Source organism: Salvelinus alpinus, chromosome 9 (genome assembly GCF_045679555.1).
Source record: "Salvelinus alpinus chromosome 9, SLU_Salpinus.1, whole genome shotgun sequence".
Taxonomy (NCBI): Eukaryota; Metazoa; Chordata; class Actinopteri; order Salmoniformes; family Salmonidae; genus Salvelinus; species Salvelinus alpinus.
Genome location: NC_092094.1, coordinates 83,841,514 through 83,866,762, shown reverse-complemented (window position 1 = coordinate 83,866,762; position 25,249 = coordinate 83,841,514). Strand labels below are relative to the sequence as shown.

Genomic DNA, 25,249 nt, shown 5'->3' with positions numbered 1-25,249 from the left:
ACGTTTTTCAGTTGCTGTAAAATATTGCTCTTGGCCATGCTGCTGCTGAGCAGCACCACAGGTCTCCTGGCCAGGCCTACTCATGCTGGGGGAGCTATTGTGCTGCCTATGAGGAGTAGGGTTGCTGTGTGTCAGTGCATGTGTGCGTGTGCATGCATGTATGACATAAGCACATGTTTATCTCAGGGCTCCTGGCCGGGCCTACTCATGCTGGAGATCCATGCTGCTGTGAGAGGTGGAGGATAGGATTGATATGTGTATGACATTAGAACATCTTCTGTCTCTCTCCACAGATCAGAATGAGTGTAAGGAGTTTGGTAGCTCAGTGTGTGGCACCTGGCGCTGTGAGAACACCATTGGCTCATACCGATGCTTCATGGGCTGCCAGCCTGGCCTGTACGGACAGGACAACCCAGACTGTGGTAAGTCAGAGTGGACACACAGGCGCTGTGCTTAGTCAACAGGTAATGTACTTACTTAATGGATAGCTGAAGGCACCCGAGTATCAGCCTCACTGCTCATTTACCTTGGGGTGGGAGAGGACAGGGCAGTGGTCTGAAAGAAGTACTCTGCATTGTCTCGATAGCCCCCCAGCTCACCCCCACCATACAGAGATACTGATATCACTCTGGCACGCATACACAAAGAGGCTCGTGTGAATCAAACGCTATCAAGTGCACTGGGCCTTCCTGGCCAGGGGTGCATAGAAAGGGGAAATGGGCCCTGAAATTGGGCCATTTAGAAAGGGAGCAGCGGTGTCATCCGAGGCAGTGTTTGAGGCCCGTCTGATAACAGGGCCAGGTCTCATCCTCCAGACAATGGGGCTAATGGAGCACTATTGGCAGGGGCCAGGGGTGTAACCTGATCCCAGCTGTTCCCCTCTCTAAGTGGGGCAAGGCTGTCGTCTGATGGGACGTACGGTGCACCCTACCCCTCCCGGCCAGCCGCCCGCCCCGGCCTTCGACCTCCTCAGGTCTCTGCAACCCGAGACACCCGTTCTGGTGGTCACCTGGTCTGGGATCAAATCAAATCAAATGTATTTAGATAGCCCTTCTTACATCAGCTGATATCTCAAAGTGCTGTACAGAAACCCAGCCTAAAACCCCAAACAGCAAGCAATGCGGGTGTAGAAGCACGGTGGCTAGGAAAAACTCCCTAGAAAGGACAAAACCTAGGAAGAAACCTAGAGAGGAACCAGGCTATGAGGGGTGGCCAGTCCTCTTCTGGCTGTGCCGGGTGGAGATTATAACAGAACTGGGATGGGTGTAGACGACCGACAAATCTGTGTCTAACATCTGTGAGGTTGAACCAAAAGATTACATGTAACAAAAATGAAATACGAAATTATTATGTGAAATTGAATGAAACAATAATGTACGTTGATGCTAATATGATGTACAATATTCCATTATGTTTCTATATGATAACAATAGCATAATACAGTCGTGGCCAAAAGTTTTGAGAATGACACAAATATTAATTTCCACAAGGTTTGCTGCTTCAGTGTCTTTAGATATTTTTGCCAGATATTACTATGGAATACTGAAGTATAATTACAAGCATTTCACAAGTGTCAAAGGCTTTTATTGACAATTACATGAAGTTGATGCAAAGAGTCAATATTTGCAGTGTTGACCCTTCTTTTTCAAGACCTCTGCAATCCGCCCTGGCATGCTGTCAATTAACTTCTGGGCCACATCGTGACTGATGGCAGCCCATTCTTGCATAATCAATGCTTGGAGTTTGTCAGAATTTGTGGGTTTTTGTTTGTCCACCCGCCTCTTGAGGACTGACCACAAGTTCTCAATGGGATTAAGGTCTGGGGAGTTTCCTGGCCATGGACCCAAAATATCGATGTTTTGTTCCCCGAGCCACTTAGTTATCACTTTTGCCTTATGGCAAGGTGCTCCATCATGCTGGAAAGGCATTGCTCATCACCAAACTGTTCCTGGATGGTTGGGAGAAGTTGCTCTCGGAGGATGTGTTGGTACCATTCTTTATTCATGGCTGTGTTCTTAGGCAAAATTGCGAGTGATCCCACTCCCTTGGCTGAGAAGCAACCCCACACATGAATGGTCTCAGGATGCTTTACTGTTGGCATGACACAGGACTGATGGTAGCACTCACCTTGTCTTCTCCGGGAACAAGCTTTTTTCCGGATGCCCCAAACAATCTTGACACCAGGCCATCCTCCATAAGTCTTTGCCTCACTGTGCGTGCAGATGCACTCACACCTGCCTGCTGCCATTCCTGAGCACGCTCTCTCTACTGGTGGTGCCCCGATCCTGCAGCTGAATCAACTTTAGGAGACGGTCCTGGCGCTTGCTGGACTTTCTTGGGTGCCCTGAAGCCTTCTTCACAACATTTGAACCGCTCTTCTTGAAGTTCTTGATGATCCGATAAATGGTTGATTTACGTGCAATCTTACTGGCAGCAATATCCTTGCCTGTGAAGCCTTTTTTGTGCAAAGCAATGATGACGGCGCGTGTTTCCTTGAAGGTAACAATGGTTGACAGAGGAAGAACAATGATTCCAAGCACCACCCTCCTTTTGAAGCTTCCAGTCAGTTATTCGAACTCAATCAGCATGACAGAGTGATCTCCAGCCTTGTCCTCGTCAACACTCACACCTGTGTTAACGAGAGAATCACTGGCGTGATGTCAGCTGGTCCTTTTGTGGCAGGGCTGAAATGCAGTGGAAATGTTTTTGGGGGGATTCAGTTCATTTGCATGGCAAAGAGGGACTTCATAGTTCATCTGATCACTCTTCATAACATTCTGGAGTATATGCAAATTGCCATCATACAAACTGAGGCAGCAGACTTTGTGAAAAATGTATATTTGTGTCATTCTCAAAACTTTTGGCCACGACTGTATATTTAATATGCCATATACAATTTATTTTAACAGTTTCACTAATTAATTTCAATTAACTTAATCATTATGACACACCCCTCACTACTGTCATTGGTTACACTAATTGCACTGTGTGTCTACATAACCTAGTTCAAGTATTCATGACATTACCCTGAGGAAGACACAGTGATGCCGAAACGTTGGTAAATACCCAATAAATTGCTGGGAGATTAAACATGGAGTGTGCAAGTTTTTTATTTTGACAGTTTATAACATCTGTCCAAAAACAACAGAACAGCTCCGTCTCCATGACAATTGAAAACAAGAGCGCCTATGTGTTTACTGGCAAGAACAGACCATCAGTTTGTGTATGTGTGTCCATGAGAGATGAACATCATTTTACTATATACAGAAGAGTGTTTGATTAATGCTGGTGCACACCCGTTCTCCAAGCAGGTTGAATAGGCCATGGCTGGCGCTGTTGTTCGCCTTTGCCGGTAAACTTCTCGCTTAACGTAACTTCTCGCTTACCGTAAACTTCTCGCTTACCGCTTACATGATTAAGTCGGTTTTATAAGAGGCATATCTGACATTGAACAAACATACAGGCCAAGTATTTGCTGATATCAAAATGGCTTCCAAACAGGCAGGGCCAGGACTGAAGGGGAGAGAGTTGTGTTAGCATGATCTAGTGGAAAGAGCCCCAGATGGGGCGGCCTGAAAGAGAGAGAGAGGGTGTTGAGATGCGGTGAACGTCGAGCAGCCTGTTATATTCTCATCGCCATGCCTCTTTATTTGACTCACAGTGGAGAGCAGAGCCTAGCTGAGCGTCAGCACCCTGGCCGATGACAGAGCCTGGCTTGGTGTGTCCCTCTCTCTTCTAAAGACCATGATGTTGTGTGGCTGGATCCCAGTGTGGAGGGGCCTGTTGTGAGAGCTGGCCAGATCCAAAACAGCTGCTTACAGCCTCCCCTGTTTTACCATTTACCATCAACTTGGCCTGTCTCCTGCTTGCATAGGCTCAGTTCAATATAGTCTGAATAAGTTGTGTGATGTAAATAGGTGCTGCTGGTTATTGCATTAGGTGCCCACAATAGCCATGTTGTTGTGTAACTGTCTCCTCTCACTTATCTAACCACCAACAAGGTTTTTTTTCACAACAGTTTGACCATAGAGGTCACACATTGTGGGCCATGACCAACACACTCTTCAGGCTGAACCTGTTCAAAGGCAACAGCCCAAGTCCAAGTCAAAATACCCCAGAGCATCGAAACAGCTCCAGCCTCTCTGGTCCAGTCCAGTCCAGTGGTGCAGCCAGCCATGGCCATCTCTGACCAGCTTTCTCCTCACTTATTTTCTGGTGCCAGCCGCTCCTCCTCTCTTCCAGGCTCCCCAGCATCTTCCTGGGACATATACACACAAAGCAGCACAGATGTTGACTCAGAACTTCTCCCCTCCGGCCCCCGCACCCTCAGCCTGGGCTGTGGGATCTGAGGACCAAGCCCTCTTGCCTCTCTCTCTCTCCTCCACAGCTCAGCATCTCAGCACAATGGCCACTTGTTCCAGGGCATTATGGGAGGTTATGAGAGATGCTGCCGTCACCCCAATAAAGTGTCTGGGGAGGGAGCTCAATTACTCTGAGGCGTTTATGTCTGCTTGTAAAAATCATCAAATATGAGGCCAGACACTGTAATTTGCCATTTCTTCGAGGGGCGTTGTTTTATTTTTACTCCGATGGGGTGGCGGTTGTCTTTGGCTCTGCTCGCCAAACTCATTTTGTGGTCATAATACAAAAGGGGGAAACAGTCTTAAGCTGCAACTGCGCTCTACCTCCGTCCATTTCAGTTGTTCACTCATCCCTGCTACGACAGCCTATAGAGACAAACTGTGGGTAATGTATGAGAAAAACAGTGTGTGCTTGTCAATGTGTTTGTGTTGGAAAAGAAACATGTATCTCATTTTGATCCAGCTGCAGTTCGGCGTTGTGGCTATACATTTTGTGTGGCTACGGCTTGTCTTTATTAAGGCATACAGGGCTGGAAATCGTTGGTGGTCACACTCTCTTCAAGCTCCTACACTAATGTATGGAAATGTAATGGGTTTCAAAAGACATTTAGCACACTGTTGTCCAGATGTAGGGTTATGTTGGGGAATGGGCATAGTACACACAGGTTATAAAACACGGTTTAATCTTGGAGGTGGCCGGGGTCGGCTGGGGTCAGAGAATTAAACAACAGATGAAACAGAGAAAAACGCTCCCTGTAAAATAAATATCCCTCCTCATCCCTAGCTAATCCTATGCGTCAAATAACCCTGGCCTGCATATGGGTCCAATCAGGCCATGGGTTGCCCAGGGAACCAAGGAACATAGGGGAGAAGTGTGGAGGGTGTGCCAACAGTCAGCTAGCCGCACAGGCCCACCATGTGCTCCACATTACAACATGGCACAGAGACCTCCACTTAACCTGCTCACCTGATCTGGCCTGAACCATTACCGGGCCAGGCTGATTTACACTCAGGAAGGGGCTCCTGGGTCAGACCATTATGAGAAGTGGGGGTGGGGGATGGCCCATCAGCTCAGAAACTGCCATCTAAAGTTAACTTCTCACCCCACCTCAAATCCACCCCCTCGAGCGATTCAGTCTCACATGCTTCCTGTTGTTACTACGGTGATCATGACTTGGAAAGTATAGGAGAGGGGTTTCAGCTTCCTGCTGGACTGTGTCAGTGTTCATGTTGCTGTATGTTACTGACAGTGCCTGTATTATTGGAGTTAGAGCATGCATTATGCATTTCTCATAGGCCATTTAGCATGTGATTAACATGCTCACGGTCTGGCTGGACAGACATACAGTCTTAATTGAAGAGTTTAGTAAGGCTGTCAGTCCCAGTGCTTCAGGACATCCATGGAAAGCCATGGAAAGACCATTAAAGTAATGTCCCCTTCCTTTCTGGGATGATGGTTTGATAGCGTCATATATGCCGCTACACATGTGGAAACAGGAACATTGTTTCCATGTTTCAGATGGATGAAAATCGCGGGGCAGACACAGATTATTTCATGTAGCTGAGAGACCTCCCAGCTGTCTGCTTTACTCACACTGACAATCCAAAACCCCACTTCAGCTTTTCACACATGCAGAAATGTTCTTCAGTGTTACAGTATACACCTCCCATTACTATTAGTCTGTAGCAAGTCCTCAAAATCCACACGGTGCAGAGGGACTACAGCTACTTAAAACATTTAAATAAGTTAACATTTTAATGGGGAAACAACTACATGTTTTTGATAACGGCCCCTTCTACTAAGTTTGTAAACACAACGTTTGTATTTTGGTGGCTCTTATGTCCCCACGTCAACTTATGTCTTCATCGTGTCAGAGCCATTTGGCTGACATCACTAGAAGCACTATTTTGGAAAAACTTCGGGATGGCTGGACAGTCAGGTCTCCCAGAATGCACTTGTCTGTAATGTAACTGTACGGCAAGGGCCCAAGCCAAGCCATCTCCATCCCTGTTGAATGGGTTGCTTAATCCAGTCATTCTGGCTGCCTCTTCTCCTTCCTCGAATGATGCAGCATTTACGAGAGCTAGGAGACAGAATAAATTGCTGCTAGACAATATGTGAATGTCAGTTCTTTTTTCCTTAACAAATCGACTAACGTTATGAATCCTTGGCACAACTGTATTTCCATTTGATTCCAATTGATGTGTTAGCATGTTTAATAAGACTTACAGGGCTATTAGATGCCACGAAGTTGATTTATACTTTACTGTCTACTGGTCCTGTCATTATGTCATGCCCATAACTTTGTGACATATAGAGAAAATAATACAGCACCAAATACTCCTCCATTTCCCCACGACTGCAAATGTCCTGTAAAAGATTAGCTTTCGCTGATTCAGCCATTTTGATTCTAATTAGAAAAGAACACACACAGCATGGAGTCTCTAACAAAGGAGAACTTGGCAAACTTCCCTCAAATTCCGCAACAAAGGTGCCCTTCCCAAAAAAAAGAGAACGCTGCTGAATGTGGCTTTTGTGTGCATTTTACCTTTCTGTGATCTCTAGAGGAAGCATGCGATAACATAAGCGATGTAGGAACATAATAATGGTTGTTTGTGTGTCACAGAACCTGGTGACTTGGAACGTGGTCAGTGCACAAGCAGGTTAAAGTTGACCAGCGGTTTATGTGACTGACCAGGGAACAACCGTAGATGACTGAAGTGTGATCAAACCATATGTTTTTTTAAACAATTATAATCAGCCTGGTCTCTCTAACATTGTCTGTCGTTGACCTCTGCATCATGCAGAGGTCAACGATGAATGAATACGATACTCCAATGAATACTAAATTATGTATGTAAGAAATTGCTAAAAAAAAATGTACCTTTAAACAGAGGGTGGTTGGGAATCAGCACTAGTGTTATATGGTTCAGTGTTAACCATCTCTAAGGTCTGTGCTTTCCCTCTCCTCACGCATCCAAATGTACACATAACAAGGCTTTACCCGGACCTCATTAAACATGCTTTATGATTTATGGCTGTGCATGCGAGCGGCTACACATGGGTGACAGGTATCGGCCTCTCCCTCCTTTTAAACCAAAACATCTTCTGAATGAGTCCAGATCAGCCCTCCTGCTTAGATTTGATGCATGCGACACATTTTTGGAATTACAAAAGTAAGATGTAAAATAAGTCAAAATAGGTTAACCGATTAAAATAGGAAACAATGTGGACCAGTCAGAGTTGTTGAACCGAATTGTACATTCATTCAAGCCAAATGGAAATCCTATCCTAGCCATTTGGACAAAATCTCTCTCAAGTGCCTTATGTGGATCTGTAAGCCAGTCAGTCCCATGTTGTTACATCATCTCAGACCTCACTGGACCAGTAAGTGGGTGACAAGAACTTCTCACTCCATAGACCCCAGCAAGTTTAAAGTTTAATTAATCGTACTGTATGTACAGGATACACTTCACAGGAGGTTGGTGGCACCTTAATTGGGGAGGACGGGCTTATGGTAATGGCTGGAGCGGAATAGGTCGAATGGTATCAAATACATCAAACAAATGGTTTCAATGTGTTGGATGCCATTCCACAGCTCAATTCCAGACATTATTTCAGAGCCGTCCTCCCCTCAGCAGCCTCCACTGATACACATGGTATACACTGTCTAACAAAATGCTTACTTGCAAATTCCTTCTCAACATTGAAACAACTAAATTAATAATAAAAGATAAGAATACGAACATGAAGTAAATTACTCAGTCCAATATGTACACATGTATCAGGGAAGGGGGGATTGGGGGGCAAGTGTTTAAATTGTACAGTATTAACAATAGTAAATAAGACTCTGGTAGCAGCAATTGTGATCTGTATGGAACGTGTGTGTGTGTGGGTGTGGGTGTGTTTGTGTTTGTGTGTCAGATAAACCCTTAGAGCAGAGGAACCCTTAGAGTAGAGGAACCTTTAGAGCAGAGGACCCCTTAGAGCAGAGGAACCTTTTATTGCAGAGGAACCTTTAGAGCAGAGGAACCTTTAGAGCAGAGGAACCCTTAGAACATAGGAACCTTTAGAGCAGAGGAACCCTTAGAGCAGAGGAACCCTTAGAGCAGAGGAACCCTTAGAGTAGAGGAACCCTTAGAGCAGAGGAACCCTTAGAACATAGGAACCTTTAGAGCAGAGGAACCCTTAGAGCAGAGGAACCTTTAGAGCAGAGGAACCCTTAGAGCAGAGGAACCCTTAGAGCAGAGGAACCCTTAGAGTAGAGGAACCCTTAGAGTAGAGGAACCCTTAGAGCAGAGGAACCCTTAGAGCAGAGGAACCCTTAAAGCAGAGGAACCCTTAGAGCAGAGGAACCCTTAGAGCAGAGGAACCCTTAGAGCAGAGGAACCCTTAGAGCAGAGGAACCCTTAGAGCAGAGGAACCCTTAGAGCAGAGGAACCCTTAGAGTAGAGGAACCCTTAGAGTAGAGGAACCCTTAGAGCAGAGGAACCCTTAGAGCAGAGGCAAGTAGACATGCTGAGAGGCAGGCCTTACAGACCTTTCACTGGGTTCATTGATAGCCATCGGGGTCAGCAGAATGGATTCCATCAAATGATCTGGGTCCCCACGAAGCTGTAAACTATCCCATTCTCTTCCTGTATTCATTTGCTCTGTTTGACATGTTATGATGATGGTGATTGCTATTGTTATTGTATGTCGTAGCGGTAGTAGTATTTCTTATAGTATTGCAAAACATGGTCATTAGCAAGCCAGTCGTGAAATGGTACAGTTATACATGCGTAGCAGAGAAACATTGGAATGCATTATGTTATGCTCACCTTTGGGTGGTCTCTTGTTTAGATATTGATGAGTGTGTGAATGAGACCATCTGTGGGGACCATGGCTTCTGTGAGAACACAGACGGCTCCTACCGTTGTCAGTGTGACCAGGGCTACAGCAACCCCCCTGGTGATGCCGGGGCCCATAGCTGTGTGGGTAAGTAACTGTTACATGATACACTTCACTGGTTAGCATGGACAGTGACTGTATACCAATGTGTGTGTGTGTGTGTGTGTGTGTGTGTGTAAGCACACTCGTGCCTGTCAGTGTGCATGTGTACGTGCTGTGCATCGGTGTGTGTAAATTTACCCCCCCATCCCCGTCCTGTCCCGTGCAGACGTGAACGAGTGTGAGATGAGCACGGCGCTGTGTGGAGAGGCCCTGTGTGAGAACGTGGACGGCAGCTTCCTGTGCATCTGCCCCAGCGACAATGAGGAATTTGATCCCATCACCAGCCAATGCCGCCCGCAGGGTAACACACCACACACAGGGACTTATGGGACTTAAGGGTTCATTCTGTCTATGCGGGATTGAGTTTTCACTGTCTTAATGAGGCATCTCATATTATCATGACATCTGGGGAACTAGCAGGGCACGAGTGGTTGCATGTTCCCTGTAGTAGATGTTTCTATTGAACAACCTTTCTGCTGAGTTTGACTCCATGCTATTGGATGAATGGAGAGTTATGTTTTATCCCTACAAGGATAAATGCATTGCAGTTCAAGTCTGCGAAAAACGAATTGCAGGAAAACTATTCCAGCCATCCCTTACAGAATTGATTTGCTGTGCTGAGCACAACTCCAAGCTCTCCCTCATGGCCAAATCTCCCCCAGTCAAATCTCCCCAGTCAAATCTCCCCAAGTCAAATTCCCCCCAAAGACAAACAAGGATAAGGTATAGCTATTGGCAAAACTGCCATGGAAAGATCTCTCTCAGAAACACTAACAGTGTTCACTGTAAACAGATTACTGAAATACAAGGTCAAACTTACCTTGAGTCTGTGGCATTGGCTTGTCTTTAGCTTGACATGGGCATGTACACACAAGCGAGCCATATTTACATTAATAAGCAGCATGCTCTCGACGGGGATGTTTTTGTTCTCGTTCGGTATTAAACCCCAAGTATGCCTTGTATACTTTGACCCCATTCCGCTGTTTGCTTTTGACGTGTGGTAATCAATCATGTGAGAATGAATGGTGTGTTGACTCACATGCCAGTGTTTCCATTTGGCTAAGCCCGCTGCTTAACTGTGAATGCCTGAGACCATGTCTGTGGATAAAAGAGCAGCCTCAGCAGTGTCAGCTGAAGGTACTCAGGCCTACTGCCTGCCCTACTGTATGCTGTGGAGCTCCTGACCCAGGGAAACACAGTGGCACTCACTATGCTGTTAGACATGGGGCCAATAGACTGACTGATTCTTACTGATATCATGATGGCAATAAATATTATTCGTAGTGGTAATGGCTATAGTCTTTTTTGTAGTAATTCAATCCTGAAAGTAGCGGTCAACTAGTGTCACAATTTATTCTGCAAATCCCCTCCAATTATTCCCCTCTGCATCTATTTCTCCTCATGAGAGGTGTGATTTCCCTACATGTTCTACAGGTGAAGCTGCTCCTCCTAAGCCAGCCTTGCCCACTGAGGAACAGAGGAAGGAGTGTTACTACAACCTGAACGATGCTAACTTCTGTGACAATGTGCTGTCTCGCAACACCACCAAGCAGGAGTGCTGCTGCACAGTGGGGGCCGGCTGGGGGGACGACTGTGAGATCCACCCCTGCCCAGTCCCAGGGAGAGGTAAGCCTACTACAGTATGATTTGAGACTGAGTGAGATTCCCAAGAGGGATCAAATGATCAACCTTTAGGAGACAGATATTCAGATACAACTGTTCACATATACTCACTCCTTTTTGCTTCACGATGTATAATACATTATTACAGTAAGGAGAAAGTATGTTTGTCCGTTCATTCTTATTTGTTTCTCCAGAGGAGTATGACCAGTTGTGTCCACATGGAAGTGGTCTTCTGCCCCAAGCTGTTTTCTCCCACAGCCTGGAACAGCAGAGTTTCAAAGGTATTTTACTTCCATGTTGTCTCCTCAACCCACTGGCTACTGTTAAGAGTCGGTATACCTGAGGTTTCACAGTTTTTCCTTCTCCCATAACTTTGTACCAACACAAAGAAAATTGCTGTTTCAGCTCCCCTTTTATTTACACCCATGGCAGCCGTTAAAAAAGTCCTGCGTAATTTCCAACCAAATTTATGGTTCTCTTTAAAGCTAGCTCTTTACACCGTGACGGGATACCTGCATACATAGCTAATTAAGCACAAGTGTTGTGCACTAACCAGCTTGACCTAATAGAGAAGGCTGTCTCAAGCAAGGTGCTATGCTCATTTTACAGTAGGGGTCAGGATTTGAGCGGTCTAGCTAGCTACAGTACATGGAGGGGTTTTTAGTGAGATTCTACAGACACAGTAGGCCTACACAAAGTTTAGGCTGATTCTAGAGGTGATATATTAAAGACAAGGTGATTTGGATGAATGGTAGTATGTGAATTTATCAACCGATGTCACCCTTCTTTCTTTGTTTCTTTCTTTCTTTGTTTCTTTGTTTCTTTCTTTCTTTCTTTCACTCTCTCTCTCTCTCGCTCTCTCTCTCACCAGATGTGGACGAGTGTAAGATGTTTGGGCCAGATATCTGTAAGAATGGCCGTTGCTCTAACAACTTCTCCTCGTACTCCTGCTTCTGCCGTACAGGCTTCTACTACGACAACATCCGGCTGGAGTGTGTGGGTAAGGGCCGCCCGCTGTCTCTGCTTTTCTCTGTTCCACCAAACCTGCTCCAAGTCTCAGCTATGGGACTCAGTCGTTGACGTATGCGTGTATGTGTGTGTGTGTGTGTTCCAGATTATGACGAGTGCCTGACAGAGAAGGCGTGTGTGGATGGGGTGTGTGTGAACACTGCCGGCTCTTTCGACTGTTTCTGCAGTCCCCCTCTGGTTCTGGACAGCACCCGCCGTCGCTGCGTCAGCGTCAACACCACCGAGGGTGAGACTCACACACTCCTACATCTCAGAGTTTATCCAGATGAAACAATTACCAGCCAGATTATTGATTCAGCTGTCCAACATTAACAACATAGAATTAGTAAAAACTCCCTCCTTTCCTCTTTTGTGAATCACTCTCTTCCCTTCTCCTTCCTTCCCTCTCTTCTCCCTTCCCTGAACCACAGAGACTCATGAGCCTGAGGAGGACATCCACCTGAACATCTGCTGGCAGGGCCTGGTAGATGAGCGTATGTGTGCCCAGCCCCTCATCGGCAGGAGGACCACTTACACAGAGTGCTGCTGTCTCTATGGAGTGGCCTGGAGCGAACAGTGTGCCTTCTGCCCCAGGAGGGACTCTGGTAAGGGACACAGATAGTCGACATTCATGCTGTTATTATTCAGTTGAAATGTAGAAGTGACATGATGACCTGTGATACATATTTCACTAAAATACTGACCTGTGTGTTTGTTTGTGTTCGATCAGATGACTACGCAGCAGTGTGTAACCTGCCAAGGAGAGGGGGGTCTGACAGTCTACGAGAGAGGCCAGGCTATGAGTACGGTCCTGGGGTTGAGGGTCCTGAGGGGCCCTATGTCCCCCCCTACTGGGACAACTATGGAGGAGGGCCCATCACTGGGCCTGGGGGTACCTACTACAACCCAGAGGACACCCAGGGCATCCCCCTGTTCACAGACAACACCAACGACTATGGCTCCCGAGAGGGAGACATAGAGCCGCCACTACGTGTCCCTGTCCACCGGCCAAGAGAGTTCCAGCCTCACCCTGTAGACTCATACAATGGTAACCTCATAAGAATCATTCAAAAAATACAAATCAATTAATATTATTGCTAATGCATGGTGAAATGCTACCTCTGTAGGGACTCCTTCTTCATTCATATTCTGTTTCCAATAAGACCGCTTTGATGGCTTCGAGGGCCTGCGAGCAGAGGAGTGTGGCATCCTGAACGGCTGTGAGAATGGCCGGTGTGTGCGCGTGAGGGAAGGTTACACCTGTGACTGCTTTGATGGATACGAGCTTGACCTCACCAAAATGGCCTGCATCGGTAGGTTCCTCTCCCAGTGTCTCATAATGTCCACCTGCAGTCAGAGTCAGATTCTCCTCTCTGTGTTTCCTACCAGATATATCATTTCATTTTGGAATTCCTAGAAACAAATTAGTCAATTTAGATAACCTTTTGATCTGTTCCACGACGCAACGCAGAGTGCCTGGACACAGCCCTTAGCTGTGGTATATTGGCCATATACCACAAACCCCAAGGTGCCTTATTGCTATTATAAACTGGTTACCAATGTAATTAAAGCAGTAAAAATAAATGTTTCATCATACCCGTGGTATACGGTCTGGTATACCACAGCTGTGAGCCAGTCAGCATTCAGGGCTCGAAACACCCAGTTTATAATAGAAAATAGAAACCACTTGAAGGCAAACAATGAAAGGACATTTGGCTGCTGCCTTCCAGATAGTATTGAGAGAGAGAGAGAGAGTTTTTATAAGTACTGAGCGTTAGGCATCCCTCTAGCCACCACTGTCGCCAGACATCTACTGCACCTGACTGTGGAGCCATCCTACCACCCATACTGACTAGGCCACTATGTGGGACTTCTGACACAGGACGTGTGGCATGAACAGCTGCATTTGCTGTGAAATTGTTCTCCTCAGTTAACTCTGCGTGTCTCCTTTTCCTGCAGACATAAACGAGTGTGAGGATATCAGTGACAGCGTGGCGCTGTGTAAGAACGGGGCCTGTACCAACACTGAGGGGTCGTACAAGTGCACCTGCCTGCCTGGCTTCCAGGCCTCTGCCAAGCCCCATGAATGCATCCCAGAGGTCCCAGTGGCTGGCTTTAGAGAGAGAGTGGCAGGGAAATGAGGGTGTGACTGTTGGAGCTTCTTCTCTCCTCCCTCCACCACCCCACGCCCTTACCCTCACCCCCCCGCCCTCTCACAGGGCCTGGCACTAAACCTCCATCAAAAAACACTGAAACGTCCACGCTTGTCCCCTAAACACACACACACCAACACACATACACACATACTCTTATTGACTCTTTCCTAATTTCTCTCTCTCTACCACACACATACTCATTCACATTTCCACAGGGGACCAGGAGCTATCCAGTGAATGTATTCCATGGGATTATCCTATTTCTTAACATTTATATTTTGCTTAAAGGGATTTTCTGAGGAGTGACCTTGTATTCAGTGATCCCAGGCAGTTTGGTATGCATACATACATTTTTTCTGCATTGTTTTTCTCCATTTGTCTTTTTGGTTGATTATTTATTTCATGTACATGACAAGGCTCTGTAAAGTAAGAGGGCATAGGATTTATATTGTCTTATTTGTCAGACCAATATACTTTACTAACGATGAGGGGAAACAGTGTGAATAGTTGTTTAAGTTTGGTAACCTGGAGGAAGCTGATTGTCGTAAGCATGCCACATGTTATATTCATATTATAACATAATAATCACATTGCTATACAGGGAAAGTTACTTTCAAACCACTTTTTACTAGTATTTGGGATGCTTCTGTTGTCAGCAAGGCCTTTAAAAGGACCAACCACCCCTTCCACTGGTCTTCTGTGTTTCTTATAACAGTGCAATCCTACAGTCCTCATCCTCGAGACAAACAGGCTCCTCTGTTGGCAAGGTTGTCTCAAGAGCAATAACTACGATCAAACAAGGTCCAGACCAGATTCATATGCTATCACAATGTTGCTTTGACCTGCTGCCAGTACAAATAGAGGGAGAGAGAGAGAATTGAATATGGGCTTGGAGAGGCTATAAATGTACAGTACGAGTCAAAAGTTTGGACACCTACTCATTCCAGGGTTTTTCTTTATTTTTTACTTTTTTCTACATTGTAGAATAATAGTGAAGACATCAAAACTATGAAATAACACATATGGAATCATGTAGTAACCAAAAAAGTGTTAATAAAATCAAAATATATTTTATATTTGAGATTCTTCGCAGTTCCCACCCTTTGCCTTGATGACAGCTTTGCACACTCTTGGCATTCTCTCAACCTGCTTCATGAGGTAGTCACCTGGAATGCATTTCAATTAACAGGTGTGCCTTGTTAAAAGTTAAATTGTGGAATTTTTTTCCTTAATGCATTTTGAGCCAGTCAGTTGTGTTGTTACAAGGTAGGGGTGGACACATCTCAACATCAACTGTTCAGAGGACACTGCGTGAATCAGGCCTTCATGGTCAAATTGCTACTAAAGGACACCAATAATAAGAAGAGACTTGCTTGGGCCAAGAAACACAAGCAATGGACATTAGACCGGTAGAAATCTGTCCTTTGGTCCGATGAGTCCAAAGTTGAGATTTTTGGTTCCAACCGCCGAGTCTTTGTGAGATGCAGAGTAGGTGAACGGAAGATCTCCGCATGTGTAGTTCTAAAAAAAAATACAGTAGAAATACATTACTGTATTTTAGTCAATGCCACTCTGACATTGCTCAATCTAATACTTATAGATTTCTTAATTCCATTATTTTACTTTTAGATTTGTGTGTATTGTTGTGAATTGTTAGATACTATGGCACTGTTGGAGCTCGGAACACAAGCATTTCGCTACACCCGCAATAACATCTGCTAAATATGTGTATGCGACCAATAAAATGTGATTTGATTTGATTTAGTTCCCACCGTGAAGCATGAAGGAGGTGTGATGGTGTGAGGGTGCTTTGCTGGTGAAACTGTCAGTGATTTATTTAGAATTCAAAGCACACTTAACCAGCATGGCTACCACAGCATTCTGCAGCAATACGCCATCCCATCTGGTTTGCACTATCATTTGTTTTTCAACAGGACAAATACCCAACACACCTCCAGGCTGTGTAAGGGCGATTTGACCAAGAAGGAGAGTGATGGAGTGCTGCATCAGATGACCTGGCCTCCACAATCACCCGACCTCAACCCAATTGAGATGGTTTGGGATGAGTTGGACCGCAGAGTGAAGGAAAAGCAGCCAACAAGTGCTCAGCATATATGGGAACTCCTTCAAGACGGTTGGAAAAGCATTCCAGGTTTAAGATGGTTGAGAGAATGCCAAGAGTGTGCAAACCTGTCATCAAGGCAAAGTGTGGCTACTTTGAAGAATCAAAAATATGAAATATATTTTGATTTGTTTAACACTTTTTTGGTTACTGCATAATGCCATATGTGTTATTTCATAGTGTTGATGTCTTCACTATTATTCTACAATGTAGAAAATAGTAAAAAATTAAGAAAAACCTTTAAATGAGTAGGTGTGTCCAAACGTTTGAATGGTACTGTATATGATTAAATATGTAATATGTTTGTATAGGTTCCACTAGCCTTCTCCCACTAGTCAAGAGAGTAGTTCAGCACACATTATGTCCCATAGCAAATTGTTTATGTTTACATTCAATCACATTCACATTCACAATTGACTTCAGATCCCATGTAAGAACATTCCCATTAATGCATCTCTGAATGTGAGTAAAGGCTTTGTTGACGAGGTTTAGGATATTTTGTACAGATCTAGTACTATGTATTAATGTTTTTGTTACTTTCTAATAATGCATATAGTGCAGCCAATATTTTTGTTTGACAAAAAAAAGAAAAAAAATCCAGCATTACAGTTTAGCCATTTAGATTTATATATTTCTGTAAAAAATAAAATAAAAAAACATCTTTATGTATGAGAAAAGTGGTTTACACTGTACCAGAGAAAGTGTATGTATCCTGCCCTGTGGAGCAGACATTGAAATGTAATGTTGGGGAATGGCAGTACTTTTTTAAACACAATGTGGTGCCATTGATCCTACAAGTACAATACAAAGAAGAATGCCTTTTGAAATGCAAGCATTATTCTTTGTGCCATTAAAACACAACTTGTTTGCCTTTCAAATAATGTTACCTTGGAACAGTTTGTCATTCTGGTGACCTTTTTTAAAATCAATATAGTGAACACTATTCGTCATTTCCAATCAAATAAACATTGTTGTCCTTTCACATTCAACTCTAGAAACATATGATTGCTGATTAGTCATGTTTTCAAATTTTCCATTAAGAGAAATGCGTATCTTGCCAGCACCTATCTTACACATATTTGGAGGATGCCTTCTTTCAATGACTGATGCCCTTGACCTGCATTCAAAGAGATGTTCACTGTACTCTTTATCAGTCTATCTATACTGTATGATTCATCCCTCCACAAGTCTTACATTGAGGTAAAACAAATTGTGAACATGTATTTTATATTATTTAAAGCTTTGTAAACCACAAGTTGTGGTGTAGGATGTGATGTATGCTGTGGTCAATGAAAATATCATGTTCATTCCTTTTGTTTACCTCTTGACTGTAGTCACTATCTGTCATCAAAATAAACTTTGAAAATATCTATATTTATTTGTCTCCCTTATCTGTGGAATATTCTACACACATTACACAGTAATACATTTCATCACTATACAATAATATCCTAATTTCGAAACCAAATGTTTATAATGCAAATAAACTTTCAGCTCAAATGGAGCACTTGCATGAGTATGGAGGGTGATCAATGCCAGTTTGAGAAAGCTATGCTTAAATGCTCAATTGAAATGCGAAAATTATAAATGCATTTAATATTTTCATATCAGTGTGCATGATTCATGCCCCAGTGAAAATGCAATGTTAAAATGAAAATCGAAAATGGCTAATTGAAAATTGGAAACAGTAAATGGATATTGTAAATGAAAATGGTAAACACAACATGACAAATGGTTTACAGATAATGGTAAATGCTATGCGCAAAGTGGATGTTTACATTTTCCAACTGCCCAATTTAGTTCTTACTCTTTTCATTTTCAAAGTGTATGCAAATTGCTTCCGGGAGGCATGAACCAGGAGAGCAACACAATACCACCATGGAGTGATACATCCTAGCCATGCCATGTTTTCTGTGCATTCATTTTAGACTAGTGTAACTGACAGGGTTTGAACCTGGTGTCCTGTACACCAGAAGAACAGCTTAGCCTGCTAAGCCAAGCAGGACTATGCTTTTCTGGTGTGCAGGAGACCTGGGTTGGTTACACTAGTCTAAAATAAATGTACAGAGAGATGCACCACTACATGGGGGTGTTGTGTTGCTCTCCTGGTTCACGCCTCCAAAAAGCAATTTGCATACAGTTTGAAAATTCTAATGCAAATTGAAATAGAAAACGCTTAATTGGGTAGTTGGAAAATGAAAACAGCCGCTTTCAATTTCAAATTACATTTAGCCATTTTCTGTTTACCATTTGGCTTTTTTCATTGACCATTTACCATTTTTATTTCAAATTTGTATCATTTCAAATTTTTCTATTTTCATTTTAACTTTGCAATTTGTCGTGGAATGAATAATGCACACTGATATGAAAATAAAAATACATTGATAATTTTTACATTCTTATTTAGCATTTAAGCATTGAATTTTCGAACTGGCGCTTATCACCCTCCATACCAGAGAGGATTTTACATGTTGTGAGCATCTGTGTGGTGAGCGAGCCTGTGATTTATTGTGCTCTCTCGCCACCCAGTGGCCGTAATGTCTATGCGTACAGCACGACCACATTGTGGAAGGCGTTTCCCACTGATCCCCAGCCTTGTCCTGAATTTCAGTTGTATACTGGGAAATTGTGTCCGTATTCCCGTGTCATGGATTTAATGAAGGATAGAAAAGCATACAGATCCCACAAACCCCGCAACGTGCGTGGCTAAAATTGGAGTGTTGAGATTCGACTACATTGTGCGCGTGCTGCGCACTTTTTGCAGATATTTCATGAAGCACATCGGGTAAATGTTTTGTTTTATTTTACAATAATAACCGGTAGATGCTTTGAAATCTGTGCACCGTAAATTTCCGTCAGGAGTGCATGCCAGAGTAATAGTTTAATTTTAGAAATGCTTGTTTTCCAAATGCGTAAAATGTAACCAGCAAAGAAGTCCTGCCTTTAATGCATTACGTTACCTACGGAATATCAGGTGAAAACAGGAATGATTAGATAGATATTAATTTTGGTTTAAAATGCACAAAGCTGTCTGACAGCTGCTACTGCGAGCTAGCTACAATGCTAGCTAGTGTACGGATAACATTACAATATATATATTAATTGTAACGTTGTTATGCGAAATTGTTACTAGCTAACTATTCCCTGCATAGACCAATCTACAATGTAACACGGGACTTGTTTTGCTGCTGCTTGTTAGCTACTTTGTTGTAGCAGTCTGTCACAAACATTCCACTGTCAAAATATTCCTGTTTCTTAAGCTTTCTTTGGACAGTGAGGGCGGTTCAAAGAATACCAATTAAATTGACAAACTTTGTTTAAGTTTTAACTAATGGCAAAGAAAAAATGTGTTGCACAATACAAAGACGAATCCTCAATGCTACGAAATCGGAGAGGCCAGATGAATACAGGGGAGCAGAGCCCTGTTTCAACCCATCATGAGTCGACCCAGGAGAATACAGAGGATGATAGACTGTCTGAAGGTGACAGCCAATCCTTAAATGGGACATCAGCACAACATGACCAGGGCATTTACTCTCCAAATAATGAGGCACAAAGCACAGCTTTCTTTCTGTTGGTGGTGTTGCTCTCTTTTTCCACTCGCCTTTACAAAATCATGGAACCCCCTCATGTATGGTGAGTGATGGTGCCCCAAGAGAAGTTGTAAGGCTCCCTCATGAAGTCACTGTGTGTTGATGTATAATCTCATTGTGTGATCCTATCTGTTTTAGCTGGGATGAAACCCACTTTGGGAAAATGGGGAGTTACTACATTAACAGGACCTTCTTCTTTGATGTCCACCCACCACTTGGCAAAGTAAGATAATGCCACTATCTTTTAGCGTTCTAAACATTCATAGAATATCTCTTTCTACAGTCATCATTCCTTCCATAACTTGATAAGTATATTGATTCTTGATTTACATCATGTGTATGTGTTTTTAAGTAACCATTCCCCCTATGCCAGATGCTGATCGGGCTAGCTGGGTACATGACTGGCTATGATGGCACCTACCCTTTCCTTAAACCTGGGGACAAATATGAGCACCACAACTACTGGGGGATGAGAGGGGTAAGGCCTACACAGACAGAATGGTTTTTATATTGTGTGAATAACATCATGCTCCACAGTACTAGTTTGACCTGTGAACTTGCTCTGCCTCTGTGCAGTTCTGTGCATCTCTGGGCTCCTGTCTGCCCCCCTTTGCCTACCTCACAGTGCTGGAGTTGTCCCAGTCCCCGACAGCTGCCCTCATCACTGCTGCAGTGCTGGCCTTTGGTGAGTATGTACCACCAGCACTAACAAAGTAACCAGAGACAGCCTGGGGGAGTCTGGATCTACTTTAGCCAAAACCTTGCCAAACAGACTTGAGTATGGACTGGTCAACCATTCTTATAATGTTATAACTGTGGTATAGGATTCTCAGTGAAGTTTAAAATGTGTATTGTGTTAGATCACCTTAATCTAAATAACTTGTACCTTGGGCTGTCCCCCCCATTCAGACACTGGCTGCATCACCATCTCTCAGTACATCCTTCTCGACCCCATTCTCATGTTCTTTATAATGGGAGCAGTGCTCAGCATGGTCAAGTTTAATCGACAGAGATATAGGTAAGGAACCTCCAGAGCAGAGCAAACCTACATCTGTATTGTCAGTTAAGTCATTAGAATCAGATTAAAGGGACTTGTTATTGACCAACTTTGTACAGAGTGATGCTGCTATGCTCTCTCCTATGGTGTTCAGGCCCTTTAGCGCACCCTGGTGGTTCTGGCTGGTACTGACAGGGGTGAACCTGTCTGGGGCTCTGGGGGTTAAGTTTGTGGGGCTGTTTGTCATCCTGCTGGTGGGAATGAACACAGCCCGGGACCTGTGGAGTTTGCTGGGGGACCTGCACCTCTCTCTGGTACTCACCAACTGATTATGAATCACCTATGATATTGATGTACCAAACGGACTTACATTGGAGGCCAACACTGACTCCTGCTCCCTTTTCTTCCTTCTACCAGATGGATTTTGGGAAGCACTTGTTGTCCAGGGTGTTTGGGCTTATCCTGCTTCCCCTGTTTCTGTATGTTACAATATTTGCAGTCCACTTTGTGGTGCTGAACAAAAGGTAAGTGGATTATTGGCTGTGCATTTGTTATAGTGGGGTTATTGGAAAGCTTTAAATTGATTCTCCCCTAAATAATGTCTAATCACATTTACACAATGTGTTTCCATTGTCCCCTGTCTCCAGTGGTCCAGGAGATGGCTTCTTCAGCTCTGCTTTTCAGTCCCGTCTGATTGGAAACAACCTACACAATGCATCCATGCCTGAGTGTGAGTTGATTTAAATAGCATCTTCTACGTTTTTGTCTTTACCATAGTGGTGCTTTACAGTATATTTCCACTTGTCCGTTTGAATGACGTGTATTCAAATAATGTCCTAAGTAACCCCCAGCTTCTAATAAAGCTGATCTGTCCTCCTTGTTCTACTATGATGGTGGTCTGTGCTCTCCTACAGACCTGGCATATGGCTCTATCATCACTGTGAAGAACCTGCGTATCGCTGGAGGATACCTCCACTCTCACTGGCATCTGTACCCAGAGGGTGTAGGAGCAAAGCAGCAGCAGGTCACAGCATACCTCCATAAGGACTATAACAACATGTGGCTGGTGCATAGATCCAATGACAGTGATGGTGAGAGGACAGCCTTGTTGTGCAGTCAGAATATGTCACTCATAAAGGTTAATTACAACAGACGTTTTATACGTATTATGATGTATTTTGTTCTTTTTTTTGTCCAGCACAATCAGGAGAACCTGACCTTGTTCGTCATGGTGACATTATTCGATTGGAGCACAAAGAGTAAGTGGTTTGACAGTGACACCCCTCATCTGTTTGAAAACTTATCATTGTACTGCACCCATTCTGTACCTGTTTTGACATTACAACAAATTCTTCAGTGCAATAATGGTTGATACTCCTGTGTCCACCAGGACTACCCGTAACCTTCACAGTCACCTCCACGAGGCACCTCTTACTAAAAAACACTTCCAGGTCACAGGCTATGGCATCGTGAGTAAGCACATACAATGCTTGCACAGTTCTCAGAAGTTATTGATAGGTTGTGTGTGAGAGAGGTTTCATTCTTCAGCCTAAATGTTGATCAGTATCATTCCTTTCTGGTGCTTTCAGAATGGAACAGGTGACCCTAATGACCTGTGGCAGGTGGAGGTGTGTGGGGGTCGGAAGGGCGACCTGGTCAAGGTGTTACGCAGCAAAGTACGCTTCCTGCACCGAGCAACTGGCTGTGTGCTCTACTCCTCTGGCAAGACTCTCCCCAAATGGTAAGAAATGGAGGAATGATCTAGACTCTTCTAAAGTTCTCTAATATCTTTATTTACAAATGTTAACATTACCGATGATGACAGTGTCAAACTGTGTCTTCTCTGTTCAGGGGCTGGGAACAGGTGGAGATTACATGTAGCCCATATCTGAAGGAGACCCCAAACTCTCAATGGAATATTGAGGATCATATCAATACCAAATGTACGCCTCCATTCCTGCATTTTTTAAAATTGTGTTCCCGTGGCCCACTGCTTGATATGTGATGGTGTTGTGTGTTTACTTAATACCTAAAGGTGTGTGTTTGTGTGTGTGCATTGATAGTGCCCAACATTAGCCTTTCAGTGCTGAAGCCCCACTTCCTGGAGATATTGCTGGAGTCCCACATCGTTATGATCAGGGTGAGAGAACAAGACAACACACCTCACTGTGCCAAATTCTCCCACATACTTATTGTATTGATTACAACTAAATGTGTCTCTTTTTACAGGGTAACAGTGGGTTGAAGCCCAAAGACAACGAAATGAACTCTAAACCCTGGCATTGGCCAATCAACTACCAGGTTTGCATGTTGAATACCCCATGACTTCAATGTGGTTGGACAGTACCAGAATGAAATAGTTTCTTATTACTGTGCCTTTGTTCTGTTTTTGCAAAGGGATTGAGGTTCTCTGGAGTGAATGAGACTGAATACCGTGTCTACCTGTTAGGGAACCCTGTAAGTACCTCTCTCCACTCACTGAGTATGCTAACACATAACACTGCTACAATATAGCTAAATCTACCTCCCCTGCAGGTGATCTGGTGGCTGAACCTGGTCAGTCTGGGCCTGTATGTGGTTATGGTGGCAGTGGCCTCTCTGGCCCTCCACAGAGGAGTCCAGCTGGATAAGAGAAGAATAGGTAGGAGCTTTTAGAACTTCCCTGTCAGTTTCATGAGTAACTCGTTTGAGTACTTGATTCTAACACTGATGTGTATGTGTGTGTGCAGAGCATTGTCGCGTGCTGATGGAAGGTGGAGGGCTGCTGCTCCTGGGCTGGTTGCTGCACTACGTACCCTTCTACACCATGGGCCGCATCCTTTACTACCACCACTACTTCCCTGCCATGCTCTTCAGCAGCATGCTAACAGGTAAAGTGGTTCTACCACAAACACATGCTCCCCATAATGCCCCCTTCATATTGATCGCACGTTACAGACTCATCCAGGAGTCATACATGAAATAATGTTGGAGTAGTTCAGATCCAGTTATATTTATAAAGATCTTGAATTGTCATCTCTGTCTCAGGGATCACTTTGGACACCCTGCTGCAGAGTGCTGACCTATGGCTCCGCCCACCCTATTCTCACTGGCTGCTCAGAGGAGGACAGGCAATGCTATTCCTGGCCATCCTCGAGAGGTGAGATAACCATGAGACCTCTTATGTCCCTTTGAACCTGATTTAAATTGTAAACATGGAAGCTTTCTGTTGGCTTTATTGCCTACAGTACTGTATGTCATTGGCGCAATAGTTAATCTACACCCAAAAATGAATTTTGAAATTGGTTGTTCTCTCTTCTCATCTTCAGTTTACATCTGTTTTTCTCTCTGCCTTTTTAAACCATGCAGCTTTTACATGTTTCACCCTCTGTCCTATGGTATGAGAGGGCCGCTGGCCCATGACCCTGATAGTACCATGGCTGGCCTGAAGTGGATGGACTCCTGGGAGTTTTAGGCAGGTGAACAGTCAGGAAGAATTCTGACTGACATAGTGATATATCAGTGGTATTTTAGCAGACATGCAAGTGTCTGTTTCTTATACACTACGTGAACTTCAGTATTTTTCATAATGTGCATAGCTATGGATTGTTAAATATTTAACATTAAAGTATTTTATAGTCAGTTACATCCAAATATTTCTAAGTGTTTTAATTCAACATTGAAAACTGAATATTTTAGTGACTTTCTACACTTGAATTGCGCAGCAGTGCATTGTGAAACGATACTAAGAACAGAATATACTGTTCACAATCATAGCCTACTCTTTTTGTGTTGGGAGATAAAAACGTGATAAATACATTAATGTGCATTAGGTGGATGTTGAAATGTGTGAATGATGTGTTTATTTAATTGAGACCGTTAGTGATGGCTAATGATGTCTACTGTACTGCCTTAACATGTTTAGTTTTTTCTTGACTGAGTTGCAATAATGAGCTAAGTGCCTAGGGACTAAATCAATTTGAAATACTTATGGGAATCTAATATTCTAATTAAAAGTTTTGATAGGAAAGAATTCACCTGTTTCCGTTGCATTATATCAAATTATCTTGTAATGTTTTCTCGATCTTAGTGTGCAAAGTATTGTATACATCTTTGGCAAGATACAGTGCTTTCAATGACTGTCCGTTCCGCATTTTGCTTTCTCAAAGAAAGGAATATGTTACTTTTCAATACAACTCTCCAAAACAACCTTTTTATATAGTGCATATTCATTGCCTTTTATTTCTCCTGCGGTGTCCTATATATTTTTTTGCAATGTGTGGGTATGATTTTAATAATTTGTTTTTTGCATTTGTGACAAGTTTACAGACATGATCGTCATACTTCTCAAATACAGAAAAGGACCACAATGTCATGCATGCATATATTTTTTCTAAATCGAAACTAGCTCTCAAAA

The 25,249-nt window shown here is 43.6% G+C and overlaps 2 protein-coding genes across 7 annotated transcripts in view; both read left to right on the top strand.

Annotated features, from left to right (window-relative positions):
* Positions 1-17,637, top strand: part of LOC139530810 (latent-transforming growth factor beta-binding protein 2-like) — a 155,883-nt gene extending 138,246 nt beyond the window's left edge. For all 3 annotated transcript variants that reach the window (XM_071327518.1, XM_071327519.1, XM_071327517.1), the window contains 11 exons: positions 294-422; positions 9,205-9,339; positions 9,521-9,655; positions 10,789-10,980; positions 11,172-11,258; positions 11,849-11,977; positions 12,092-12,232; positions 12,417-12,590; positions 12,716-13,033; positions 13,149-13,298; positions 13,945-17,637. In XM_071327518.1, the coding sequence (XP_071183619.1) occupies positions 294-422; positions 9,205-9,339; positions 9,521-9,655; positions 10,789-10,980; positions 11,172-11,258; positions 11,849-11,977; positions 12,092-12,232; positions 12,417-12,590; positions 12,716-13,033; positions 13,149-13,298; positions 13,945-14,126 (1,772 nt within the window). In that variant the 3' untranslated portion in view covers positions 14,127-17,637. The remainder of the gene's footprint in view (positions 1-293; positions 423-9,204; positions 9,340-9,520; positions 9,656-10,788; positions 10,981-11,171; positions 11,259-11,848; positions 11,978-12,091; positions 12,233-12,416; positions 12,591-12,715; positions 13,034-13,148; positions 13,299-13,944) is intronic.
* A 1,284-nt stretch (positions 17,638-18,921) lies between these two features.
* Positions 18,922-25,049, top strand: pomt2 (protein-O-mannosyltransferase 2). 4 transcript variants are annotated; one of them, XM_071327514.1, is made up of 21 exons: positions 18,922-19,048; positions 19,629-19,899; positions 19,995-20,079; positions 20,230-20,334; positions 20,433-20,541; positions 20,766-20,874; positions 21,008-21,167; positions 21,271-21,377; positions 21,501-21,583; positions 21,768-21,944; positions 22,052-22,112; positions 22,244-22,322; positions 22,443-22,594; positions 22,705-22,796; positions 22,917-22,993; positions 23,083-23,154; positions 23,251-23,310; positions 23,389-23,494; positions 23,583-23,723; positions 23,881-23,992; positions 24,202-25,049. In XM_071327514.1, the coding sequence occupies exons 2-21, from the start codon at positions 19,640-19,642 to the stop codon at positions 24,305-24,307; spliced, it is 2,253 nt and encodes a 750-aa protein (XP_071183615.1). In that variant the 5' UTR covers positions 18,922-19,048; positions 19,629-19,639; the 3' UTR covers positions 24,308-25,049. The 4 variants fall into 4 exon arrangements, with proteins under 4 accessions (XP_071183615.1, XP_071183616.1, XP_071183613.1 ...); XM_071327513.1 differs by lacking the exon at positions 18,922-19,048 and adding an exon at positions 19,097-19,237; XM_071327515.1 differs by lacking the exon at positions 19,629-19,899 and having other exon boundaries at positions 18,935-19,048.
* Positions 25,050-25,249: the final 200 nt, after the last annotated feature.